Source organism: Monodelphis domestica, chromosome 2 (assembly GCF_027887165.1).
Source record: "Monodelphis domestica isolate mMonDom1 chromosome 2, mMonDom1.pri, whole genome shotgun sequence".
NCBI lineage: Eukaryota > Metazoa > Chordata > Mammalia > Didelphimorphia > Didelphidae > Monodelphis > Monodelphis domestica.
Genome location: NC_077228.1, coordinates 195,951,747 through 195,964,097, shown reverse-complemented (window position 1 = coordinate 195,964,097; position 12,351 = coordinate 195,951,747). Strand labels below are relative to the sequence as shown.

At 39.2% G+C, this 12,351-nt stretch overlaps 1 protein-coding gene across 1 annotated transcript; it reads left to right on the top strand.

Annotated features, from left to right (window-relative positions):
- The first annotated feature begins 986 nt into the window (after positions 1–986).
- LOC130456996 (keratin-associated protein 4-4-like) lies at positions 987–2,105 on the top strand. The gene has a single exon (XM_056814829.1). The coding sequence runs from the start codon at positions 1,164–1,166 to the stop codon at positions 1,734–1,736; it is 573 nt and encodes a 190-aa protein (XP_056670807.1). The 5' UTR covers positions 987–1,163; the 3' UTR covers positions 1,737–2,105.
- Positions 2,106–12,351: the final 10,246 nt, after the last annotated feature.

Genomic DNA, 12,351 nt, shown 5'->3' with positions numbered 1-12,351 from the left:
GTTTAGTGGTCAATTACTTCAGTATAAGTCATCAGTGACAGGGATGTCAAGGCAAAATCAAATAGTTCCAAGTGGAAGAACATTTCAATTTCTTAATCAAATGTCTTCTGCTGCCATCAAATGGAATAGAGAGGAGTTACCTTCAAAGATTTATAATCTTTCTACTTCACTGAACTAATAGCCATGCATTTAAGACCACCATCCAGTACAGCACAGCTAGTCATCTTGAGCAGAAAGTGTTGTGGTGTGTGTTGAGATCAACATACTAGGTACAAACATTATGGTTGGGAGATACTTAGGAATACAGTCATAATGCTCACTTTAATTTGGGATATCTTAACACAACAGTGAGACATTGGTCAATTACCTCTCTCACTTCCCTCAATTTGACTCAAAGACAAATGACAGAACAATTATGTTGAACTCTAATTGTATGCAAGGAAACAGTGTACATTCCTTCTGAGCTTCAGGGCTATTTCCTGGAGGGAGGACAAAGTCACTAAGAAGATTTCCTCTTCTCTATTCAGTGATGGAAATCTTCCTTAACTGGTGTAACTATTTTCTGGCACAGAAGTGAAAACAAAAGTATAAGAGAAATGTGTCCATCAAGAGAACACATTGGGGATTCATGAAAGCTGTCTTCTCATCATGGGATGATTCTTTGGTTGAAGCCAAGAATTTATTTTGTGACATTAGGTCCAAGAGGCCAGAATTAAGAGAAATGAAAAGAAGTGGGAGAGAGGCATATTTAGGCTTGAGAGAAGGAACAACTACCTAATTACTGGTGTCCACACAGTAATAGAATATTTCCAGGCATATAGATACATAGGGTAAAAGTCAAGGGATGATTCAGAAATAGAGAATGAAATGGGAAGACTTAAATAGAAAAGATGGCTGTGTTTTGTTTGCTTGCTTGTTTGTTTGTTTCTTTTTTTTAGTTGTATTTCTATCTGAGTTAAAATATTTATCCTAAAGAAGTCCACTGACTAATTTGATTATCACTTTTTCATCAGGAAAAACAATAAGGAAATAAATGGGACCTAGCAATAGCAACTACTTAGCCTTGGAGTATAAAAGAGGCTTACCAGGCCAGCAGACTTTCATACTCAAGTAACTCACTCACCTGGAAAGAAACCCTTCTAAAAGCTCAACCTACCAACACCATGGTCAGTTCCTGTTGTGGCTCCACCTGCTGTGGTCCAAGCTGTGGCTCTGGCTGCTGCCGGCCCAGCTGCTGTATTTCTAGCTGCTGCCGCCCCACCTGCTGTGGGTCCAGCTGCTGCCAGCCCTGCTGCCGCCCCTGCTGCTGTATTTCTAGCTGCTGCCGCCCCACCTGCTGTGGGTCCAGCTGCTGCCAACCTTGCTGCTGCCGCCCTACCTGCTGCATAACTAGCTGCTGTCGCCCCAGCTGCTGCCAGCCCTGCTGCTGCCCCACCTGCTGTATTTCTAGTTGCTGCCAACCTTGCTGCCGCCCTACCTGCTGCACATCTAGCTGCTGCCAGCCCTGCTGTCGCCCCTGCTGTTGTATTTCTAGCTGTTGTCGCCCCAGCTGCTGCCAACCTTGCTGCCGCCCTACCTGCTGCACATCTAGCTGTTGCCAGCCCTGCTGCTGCCGCCCCACCTGCTGTACTTCTAGCTGCTGCCAGCCTTGCTGCTGCCGCCCCACCTGCTGCCATATTACCTGCTGCAGAACCAACTGTTGCAGACCAGCCTGCTGTGGGACTTCTTGCTGCTGAGCTCTCACACCTCTGTTCAATTGCCCACCATTCCTAACTAATGTCAGCCACCACCTCCCTTCTTCCTTCTTGCTTCAGGGCAAGGAGAGCTTTCATGGCAATCCAATAGGAAACAATCCACACCTTGATTTCTGCAATGATTAGTTTTCTGTTTACCTCCTTGTTCTACATGGATATCAAAGTTTTATCTCATTGAGCTCCATCAACTCAAAATCTTACCTATTCTCTTAAATCCTTGGGAACTTCCTTCCTCAGTCTTGGTCACAAAACTTGGCTCTGTGACAGGAAAGTCATTGCTCATGTTTTTAGCTCACAACAAGATTTGAATACAAAGATTCTCAAGGTGTTTCTTGTCCAGATTCCCTCTCCTAACCGTTGCTTTTGTCTTATTGTTTGTCAAATTGCAAATAAAACTTCTAGACAAGTGATGAATTCTTTGTCTTGGCTAATTTTGTCTTTTTATATGTTCTTTGTCAATTTTTTAAAATATTATTTTATTTGGTCATTTTCATACATTATTCATTGGAAACAGAGATCATTTTCTTTTCCTCCCCCCTCCTCCCGCCACCCCTCCCCTAGCCCATGTGCAATTCCACTGGGTATCACATGTGTCCTTGCTCCGAACCCATTTCCATGTTGTTGGTATTTACATTAGGGTGTTCATTTAGAGTCTCTCCTCAATCATACCCTCCAATTCTTTTTTTTTTTAAACCCTTACCTTCCATCTTGGAGTCAATACTGTGTATTGGCTCCAAGGCAGAAGAGTGGTAAGGGCTAGGCAATGGGGGTCAAGTGACTTGCCCAGGGTCACACAGCTGGGAAGTGGCTGAAGTCAGATTTGAACCTAGGACCTCCCGTCTCTAGGACTGGTTCTCAATCCACTGTGCTACCCAGCTGCCCCCCATACCCTCCAATTCTTGAACAATTTTTTAAAATCACAGAATTGTCATTTCAAAGAGTCTTCAGGTGCCATTTAGTATAATATGGGCTCCAAAGGAATGCTATCATGTACTTGACATGTGGTCATCCAGTCTCTACACTTTACAGAGTGTTTTGTGAAAAGTCTATAAAGTTTGTTATTATTCTTTTTTCCCAAATAATTCACCATATATGCACACCAATTATCCTCCATCCGCGGAGATTTTTTCATGTGATTGTATGATTTACACTCAGAAAAAGCCTTGAACAAAATACAACACCCATTCCTATTGAAAACACTAGAAAGTAACGGAATAGAAGGACCTTTCCTAAAAATAATAAACAGTATATATCTAAAACAATCAACAAACATCATCTGCAAAGGGGATAAATTAGAAGCCTTCCTAATAAGATCAGGAGTGAAACAAGGATGCCCATTATCACCTCTATTATTTAACATTGTATTAGAAACTCTAACTGTAGCGATTAGAGAAGAAAAAGGAATTGAAGGTATTAAAATGATTTTTTCTTTATCTAATGGATTTTGGAGAATCCTATGGTTTCATTTCCAGTTAATTTTTATTTGCCTCTCCATGTACCCTTACTAATTATTATTTTCATTACATTGTGATCTGAGAAGGTTGCATTTATTATTTCTGCTTTATTGCACTTGTTTGCAATATTTTTATGACCTAATACATGATTAATTTTTATGAATGTATCATGTGCGGCTGAAAAGAAGATGCATTCCTTTTGGTCCCTATTTATTTTTCTCCACATGTCTAATAACTCTATTTTTCTATAATTTCATTCACTTCTCTTACCTCTTACTTATTTATTTTTTGGTTTGATTTATCAGGTCTCCCACTAATATAGTTTTTCTATCTATTTCATTCTTGAGCTCCACTAGTTTCTCCTTTAGAAATTTGGATGCTATGCCATTTGGAGCATACATGTTGAGTACTGATAGTTCCTCATTGTTTATACTCCCTTTTATCAGGATGCAATTATCATACCTTTCCCTTTTAATCAGATCTATTTTACTTTGGCTTTGTTATATATCATGATTGTGACTCCTGCCTTCATTTTATCAGTTGATGCCCAGTAGATTTGGCTCCATCCTCTTACTTTGACCCTATGTGTATCTACCTTCCTCATGTGTGTTTCTTGAAGAGAGCATATGGTAGGGTATTGGATTCTTATGCACTCTATTATTTGCTTGCTCTAATGGATTGGCTCTAAATTCTCTGCTCTAATGGATTGGATTGTTCTTCCCTCTTTGGATAAATGTCAATGCACATACGAGTTGAGTATTTCTTTCTCCAACCTCTTTACCCTTCCAGTGTATTGATGTTCTTCCCCCTCCTGCTATGTGCTTCTTTCTGACATATAAATTTACATTTTTCAGTTTCTTTTTCCATTTCTTTTAATATTAAACTCTTTTTATCTCTAGTTGCATGTATATGCACATATATGTCCTTATATATGTATGTGCATATACATACAAATACACATATGTACATATATTTATGCATACATATATATATATATATATATATACATACATATTTATGTCTTGTCATTTCATCCTATACAGTTTGTCACTGTTCCCTTTAAGTGTACTTCTTCTAGCTGTCTGGGTAGTAATAACAATTTTTAAGAGTTGCCAATGACCTCTTTTCTTATAGGGATACTTAGCATTTTAACTTATTGGGTCTCTTATAAAAAAGTTTTTTTGTTTTTTGTTTTCATTTTCTTCCCTATTTTCCCTCTTTTTCAATTACCTTTTGATGATTCTCTTGAATTCTGTGCTTGGACATCAAATTTTCTGTTCAGGTCTGATCTTTACAAATGCTTGGAATTCTTCTATTTTGCTAAATAACCATACTTTCCCCTGTAAGAATATAGTCAGTATTTCTGTGTAGTTGATTCTTTGTTGTAGACGTAATTCCCCTACTTTTCAGAATATCATATTCCATGCCATTCAGTCCTTCAGTTTGGATGCCATCAGATCCTGTGCTATCTTCACTGTCATTCCATGGTATCTGAATGACTTCTTCAAAACAGCTTGTAATATTTTTACCTTGTCTGATAGTTCTTGAATTTGGCTATAACATTCCTGGGTGTTGTCAGTTGGGGATTAAGTACAGGAGGTGATCTGTGGATTCATTCAATCTCCACTTTTCATCCTTGTTCTAGAATATCAGGGTAGTGTTCTTGAATAATTTCCTGTAGTATGATGTCCAGACTTTTCCTTTTGTCATGCTCTTCTGGTAGGCCAATGATACTTAAGTTGTCTCTCCTGGAACAATTTTCTAAATCTTCTGTTTTGTGAATGAGATGCTTCATATTTTCCTCAATTTTTTCATTCATTAAATTTTGTTTTATAGTGTCCTCTTGCCTTGTGAAGTCACTTGATTCTAGTTGTTGTATTCTGGTTCTTAAAGACTGGATTTCATCCCTGGCTTTTTGGTCACCCTTCTCCTTCTGGTCTGATTTTCTTTGGAAAACATCTTTCATTCTCTTTGCCTCATATTTCATCTCCTTTGCCTCATCTTGCCTCTTCTTTGCCTCATCTTGCATCTTCTTTGCCTCATCTTTCATCTGTTTTGCCTCATTTTCAACTGGGTTGATTTTGGCTTTCAGGACACCATTTTCTTGTTTTAGTTCAAGTGCCTCTGTTTCCAGATGATTTATCTTAATTTTTAAGTTCTTTTCCCAATTGTCTTCAGCCTCTCTTAATTGTGTTTTGAATTGTATTTTGAGTTCTTCCAAAGTCTGTGTCCAATTCACTGAGATTTCTGTTTTATTGTTTGGTGTTTCTTCCTACTCTGTTCCATTAGCTCTTTCTTCATTGCCTGCATAGAAGCTGTTGATTGTAATTTCTTTTTTCTTTTTCTGTTGTTTGCTCATATTTGCCCCTGCTTTTCCCCCTGTAGGTGCCTGCACTCTTGCTCCTCTCATTATGTGTTGGATCTGTGGGTTTGGGCTTTTCTGTCAGTGTTCCCTCTTGCAGATTTGTCAGCAATGTCTTAGTGCAGTCTGTGTTGGAGGGGCATTAGAGCTTTTGCTTCCCTGTGATGTGGAAGCTGTGATTGGATTAAAGTCCAACAGTCTGTGAGGAAGGGATTTTGGAGTTTGAGCTTCTCTGATCTCTGAATACTGTTGATGGGATTAAGTCCTGCTGGGTTGTGTTCCATGTGCCCTGAGGACAAAACCTCCAGGAAGGGGGGAGCAATATGGAGGGTCTCCGTAGCTGCAACCAGGCTTTCCCCTCTGTGCTCCATCTCCAGCTCCTTCCCCACAGCCTGTGTTCAATGCTCTGAGCCTGGCACTCCATCCAGACCAGCACCTTTGCCTGCCCAGAGGTTCCAGGTGCAGCTGGAGGCTTAGGGCTCTAGGTATGGGGGGAGGGTACTGGGACCTTATTCTCTCTTCCCTTTAAACCCAAGCGTTCCCAAATTCTGGCTCTTGGGTGGCCTATGTTTTATTTTTTTTTTAAATATTATTTTATTTGGTCGTTTTCATACATTGTTCACTGGAAACAAAGATTGTTTTCTTTTCCTCCCCTCCCCTCCCCCCCCCCCCCCCGCCTTTCCCTCTCCCATAGCCGACGCATGATTCCACTGGTTGTCACATGTGTTCTTGACTCGAACCCATTTCCCTGTTGTTGGAGTTTGCATTATAGTGTTCATTTAGAGTCTCTCCTCAGTCTTATCTCCTTCAACCCTGTAGTCAAGCAGTTGCTTTTCAGCGGTGTTTTTACTCCCACAGTTTATCCTCTGCTTGTGGGTAGTATTTTTTTTTAGATCCCTGCAGATTGTTCAGGGATTGCATTGATACTAATGGAGAAGTCCATCACCTTCGATTGTACCACAATGTATCAGTCTCTGTGTACAGTGTTTTCCTGGTTCTGCTCCTCTCGCTCTGCATTACTTCCTGGAGGTTGTTCCAGTCTCCATGAAACTTCTCCACTTTATTATTCCTTTTAGCACAATAGTATTCCATCACCAACATATACCACAATTTGTTCAGCCATTCCCCAATTGAAGGGCATCCCCTCATTTTCCAATTTTTGGCCACCACAAAGAGCGCAGCTATGAATATTTTTGTACAAGTCTTTTTGTCCATTATCTCTTTGGGGTACAAGCCCAGCAGTGCTATGGCTGGATCAAAGGGCAGACAGTCTTTTATCGCCCTTTGGACATAGTTCCAAATTGCCCTCCAGAATGGTTGGATCAATTCACAACTCCACCAGCAATGAATCAATGTCCCCACTTTGCCACATCCCCTCCAGCATTCATTACTTTGCATAGCTGTCATGTTAGCCAATCTGCTAGGTGTGAGATGATACCTCAGAGTTGTTTTGATTTGCATCTCTCTGATTATAAGAGATGTAGAGCACTTTTTCATGTGCTTATTAATAGTTTTGATTTCTTTGGCTGAGAATTGCCAGTTCATGTCCCTTGCCCATTTGTCAATTGGAGAATGGCTTGATTTTTTGTACAATTGATTTAGTTCTTTATAAATTTTAGTAATTAAACCCTTGTCAGAGGTTTTTATGAAGATTGTTTCCCAATTTGTTGCTACCCTTCTGATTTTGGTTACATTGGTTTTGTTTGTACAAAAACTTTTTAATTTGATGTAATCCAGATTATTTATTTTGCATTTTGTAACTCTTTCTAATTCTTGCTTGGTTTTGAAGTATTTCCCTTCCCAAAGGTCTGACCTGTATACTATTCTGTGTTCGCCTAATTTTCTTATAGTTTCCTTCTTTATGTTCAAGTCATTCATCCATTTTGAATTTATCTTGGTGTAGGGTGTGAGGTGTTGATCTAAGCCTAATCTTTCCCACACTGTCCTCCAATTTTCCCAACAGTTTTTATGAAATAGTGGATTTTTGTCCCAAAAGCTGGGATCTTTGGGTTTGTCATATACTGTCTTGCTGAGGTTGCTTGCCCCCAGTCTATTCCACTGATCCTCCTTTCTGTCTCTTAGCCAGTACCAAATTGTTTTGATGACCGCTGCTTTATAATATAGTCTGAGATCTGGGACTGCAAGACCCCCTTCCTTTGTGTTTTTTTTCATTAATTCCCTGGATATCCTTGATCTTTTGTTCTTCCAAATGAACTTTGTTATGTTTTTTTCTAAATCAGTAAAAAAAATTTTTGGAAGTTCCATGGGTATGGCACTAAATAGATAGATGAGTTTGGGTAGGATGGTCATTTTTATTATATTGGCTCGTCCTACCCATGAGCAGTTAATGTTCTTCCAATTGTTCAAGTCTAGTTTTAGTTGTGTGGAAAGTGTTTTGTAGTTGTGTTCATATAGATCCTGTGTTTGTCTCGGGAGATAGATTCCTAAGTATTTTATTTTGTCTTGGGTAATTTTGAATGGGATTTCTCTTTCTAGTTCTTGCTGCTGAGCTGTGTTGGAATTATATAGAAATGGTGATGACTTATGTGGGTTTATTTTGTATCCTGCAACTTTGCTAAAGTTGTTGATTATTTCAATTAGCTTTTTGGTTGAGTCTCTAGGATTCTTTAAGTAGACCATCATGTCATCTGCAAAGAGTGATAATTTGGTCTCCTCCTTGCCTATTTTGATGCCTTCAATTTCTTTTTCTTCTCTAATTGCTACTGCTAGTGTTTCTAATACAATGTCAAATAATAGAGGTGATAATGGGCATCCTTGTTTCACTCCTGATCTTAATGGGAATGGGTTGAGTTTATCCCCATTGCAGATGATATTAGCTGATGGTTTTAGATATGTACTGTTTATTATTTTTAGGAATGACCCTTCTATTCCTATGCTTTCTAGTGTTTTTAGTAGGAATGGGTGTTGTATTTTATCAAAGGCTTTTTCTGCATCTATTGAGATAATCATGTGATTCTTGTTGGTTTGCTTGTTGATGTGGTCAATTATGTGGATAGTTTTCCTAATGTTGAACCAGCCCTGCATCCCTGGTATGAATCCTACTTGATCATGATGGATGACCCTTCTAATCACTTGCTGAAGTCTTTTTGCTAGTATCCTATTTAAGATTTTTGCATCTATATTCATTAGGGAGATTGGCCTATAGTTTTCTTTCTCTGTTTTTGGCCTGCCTGGCTTTGGAATTAGTACCATGCTTGTGTCATAAAAGGAGTTTGGTAGGACTCCCTCTTTGCTTATTATGTCAAATAGTTTGTGTTATATTGGGGTTAACTGTTCTCTGAATGTTTGATAGAATTCACTGGTGAATCCATCAGGCCCTGGGGATTTTTTCTTAGGAAGTTCTTTGATGGCTTGATGGATTTCAATTTCTGATATGGGATTATTTAAGAAAACTATTTCTTCTTCTGTTAGTCTAGGCAATTTATATTTTTGTAAATATTCATCCATATCACCTAGGTTGGTATATTTATTGCCATATAGTTGGGCAAAGTAGTTTTTAATGATTGCCTTAATTTCCTCTTCATTTGAGGTGAGATCCCCCTTTTCATCCTTGATGCTATTAATTTGCCTTTCTTCTTTCCTTTTTTTAATTAAATTAACCAGTACTTTGTCTATTTTGTCTGTTTTTTCAAAGTACCAGCTTCTAGTCTTGTTTATTAGCTCAATAGTTCTGTCACTTTCTATTTTATTAATTTCTCCCTTAATTTTTAGGATCTCTAGTATGGTTTTCTTCTGGGGGTTTTTAATTTGTTCATTCTCAAGTTTTTTTATTTGCATTTCCAATTCCTTGGTCTCTGTCCTCCCTAATTTGTTAATATATGCACTCAGGGATATGAATTTTCCTCTAAGTACTGCCTTGGCTGCATCCCATAAGGTTTAAAAGGATGTTTCGCCGTTGTCATTTTCTTCAACGAAATTGTTAATTGTTTCTATGATTTCTTCTCTAACTATCCGATTTTGGAGTATCATGTTATTTAATTTCCAATTAATTTTTGATTTGGGTCTCCATGTACCCTTGCCGATCAATATTTTAATTGCCTTGTGATCTGAAAAGGCTGCAGTTAATATTTCTGCTTTTCTGCATTTAAGTGCCATGTTTCTATGACCTAGTGTATGATCTATTTTTGTGAATGTGCCATGTGGTGCTGAAAAGAAGGTGTATTCTTTTTTGTCCCTATTTATTTTTCTCCATATGTCTATTAATTCTAATTTTTCTAAGATTTCATTCACCTCTTTTACCTCATTATTATTTATTTTTTGATTTGATTTATCTAAATTTGATAGTGGTTGGTTCAAGTCTCCCACTAATAGGGTTTTACTGTCTAATTCCTCCTTCAATTCTCCTAGTTTCTCTATTAAAAATTTGGATGCTATACCATTTGGTGCATACATGTTGATTAGTGATATTTCCTCATTGTCTATATTTCCTTTTAGCAGAATATATTTACCTTCCCTGTCCCTTTTGATCAGGTCTATTTGTACTTTGGCTTTGTCAGATATCATGATTGCAACTCCTGCCTTCTTTCTATCGGTTGAGGCCCAAAAGGTCTTACTCCAACCTTTAATTCTAACCTTGTGAGTGTCAACCCGTCTCATATGTGTTTCTTGAAGACAACATATGGTAGGGTTTTGTGTTCTAATCCAATCTGCTATTTGTCTGCGTTTTATGGGTGAGTTCATCCCATTCACGTTCAAAGTTATGATTGTTATTTGTGGATTCGCTGGCATTTTGATATCTTCCCCTAGTTCTGACCTTTCTTCTTTAGCTTTCTCCTTTTGAACCAGTGATTTACTTTAGGTCAGTCCCCCTAGTCCCCTCCCTTGAGATGCTTCCCTTTCTAGCCCCTCCCTTTTTATGCTCTCTTCCCCTCCCCCCTCTCCTTCCCTCCCTTTTTGTACTCCCTCCCCCCCCCTCCTTAATTTTCCTTTCTTTCTTGCCCTAATGGATAAGATAGAATTTAGGATCCCACTGGATCTAGATGTTCTTCCCTCTCAGATTTGATTTCACTGAGAGTAAGGTTTAAGTAATTCCACTTCACGCTCTCTTCCTCTCCTTCTCATATGAGAGTTCTTCCCCTCCCCTTCCCATGTGTATCTTTATATGGGAAAGTTTATTCTATTGATTCCCCCCCTATTTCTTGAAGTTAATCTTAGTATTATCACGGTTCCCCCCTCCCTTTTCCTTTTTTTGCCCCAACTTTCCCCAAATCTTCTTAATTCCCCAATCTTTCCCTATGCATGTTTCTTCTAACTACTCTTATGATGATACAATTTATAAGAGTTCCACAAAACATTTTCCCCACATATTAATATATATAATTAGATGTAAATGTAGTCCTTATAGAAGGGAGTTTGACTTAAAGAGAAAGATAAGATTTATCTCCTTTTCCCTTTCTTTCATATTTACCTTTTCATGTTTCTCTTGCTTTCTGTGCTTGGATATCGAACTTTCCACAGAGCTCTGGTCTTTTCTTAGCAAATGCTTGGAAATCTTCTATTTTGTTGAATGCCCATACTTTCCCCTGGAAGTATATAGTCAGTTTTGCTGGGTAGTTGATTCTTGGTTGGAGACCCAGCTCTCTTGCCTTTCTAAATATCGTGTTCCATGCTTTGCGGTCTCTTAGTGTATTAGCCGCTAAGTCGTGTGTGATCCTTATGGGAGCCCCCTTATATCTGAAGCTCTTCTTCTTGGCTTCTTGTAGGATTTTCTCCTTTACTTGGAAGCTCTTGAATTTGGCAATTACATTCCTAGGCGTTGTCTTTTGGGGATTTAGTATAGAAGGTGTTCTATGAATCCTTTCTATTTCTATTTTGCCCCCTTGCTCCAGAACGTGGGGGCAATTTTCTTTTATAATCTCCTCTAGAATAAAATCCAATTTGTTGTTTACCTCTGGTTTTTCTGGGAGACCGATGATACGGAGATTTTCTCGTCTTCCTCTGTTCTCCAGGTCCGTGACCTTCTCAGTGAGATATTTTCTGTTTTCTTCCAATTCATTAATTATTTGGGTTTGCTTTATTGATTCTTGCTGTTTTATCATCTCACTTTCTTCGAGGTCCTTAATTCTGGTCATTAGGGACTGGATTTACTTTTCAGCCTTGTCTGCCCTTCTATTGGATGCTTCGAGTTCTTTTTCCAATTGAGCAGTCTTATCTGTCAGACAGCTGATCTCTTTCTCCCATTTTTCTTTCCAGAAGGTTTCCATCTTTTGGATAAGTTCCAGTTTGAGATCTTCCAGAGCTTGTTGATAGTTTCCATTTTGGGAGGCGTGTTCTGAATTTTTTTGGATTTCCTCCTCATTCTCCTCTTTTCCTTGGGTACTTCCACCATAAAAGTTTTCAATAGTCACTTTTTTCCCTTTCTTCCTGGAGGCTTGATTTTGGGCCATGTGAGCCATCCCTTTGGTGGTTTTATTTCCCTTTCCTTTTTGGTCTGGGGTCTGGGTTATAAGAGCGGTTTTTCTGTGAATTTAGGTTGCTTCAGACTAGTTCTTCCCAGCCTCCGAGCCCAGGTATTCAGCTCCGCCCAGATAATCAGGGCGCGTTGTTCAGCGCAGCCCGCACCGAGTCCAGGTCCGCTGGATTCTCCAGTAAAAGCGCCCTGAGACGTTTTTTTCCTGGCAGTCCCCAGATCCCAAGGACCCTGGAGTGCCCCCCCAGACAGAGACGCTCCCCACTCACTCGCTGTCCCGGTGAGCGCTCAGGTAGCTCACTCTGGTTTAGTGGGGGAGGTGGGGTGGGGGAAGGGCGGCTCAGTTCACTT

Excerpts from the sequence above, each read along its gene's own strand:
- LOC130456996 (XM_056814829.1), top strand. The coding sequence starts at position 1,164 with ATGGTCAGTTCCTGTTGTGGCTCCACCTGCTGTGGTCCAAGCTGTGGC.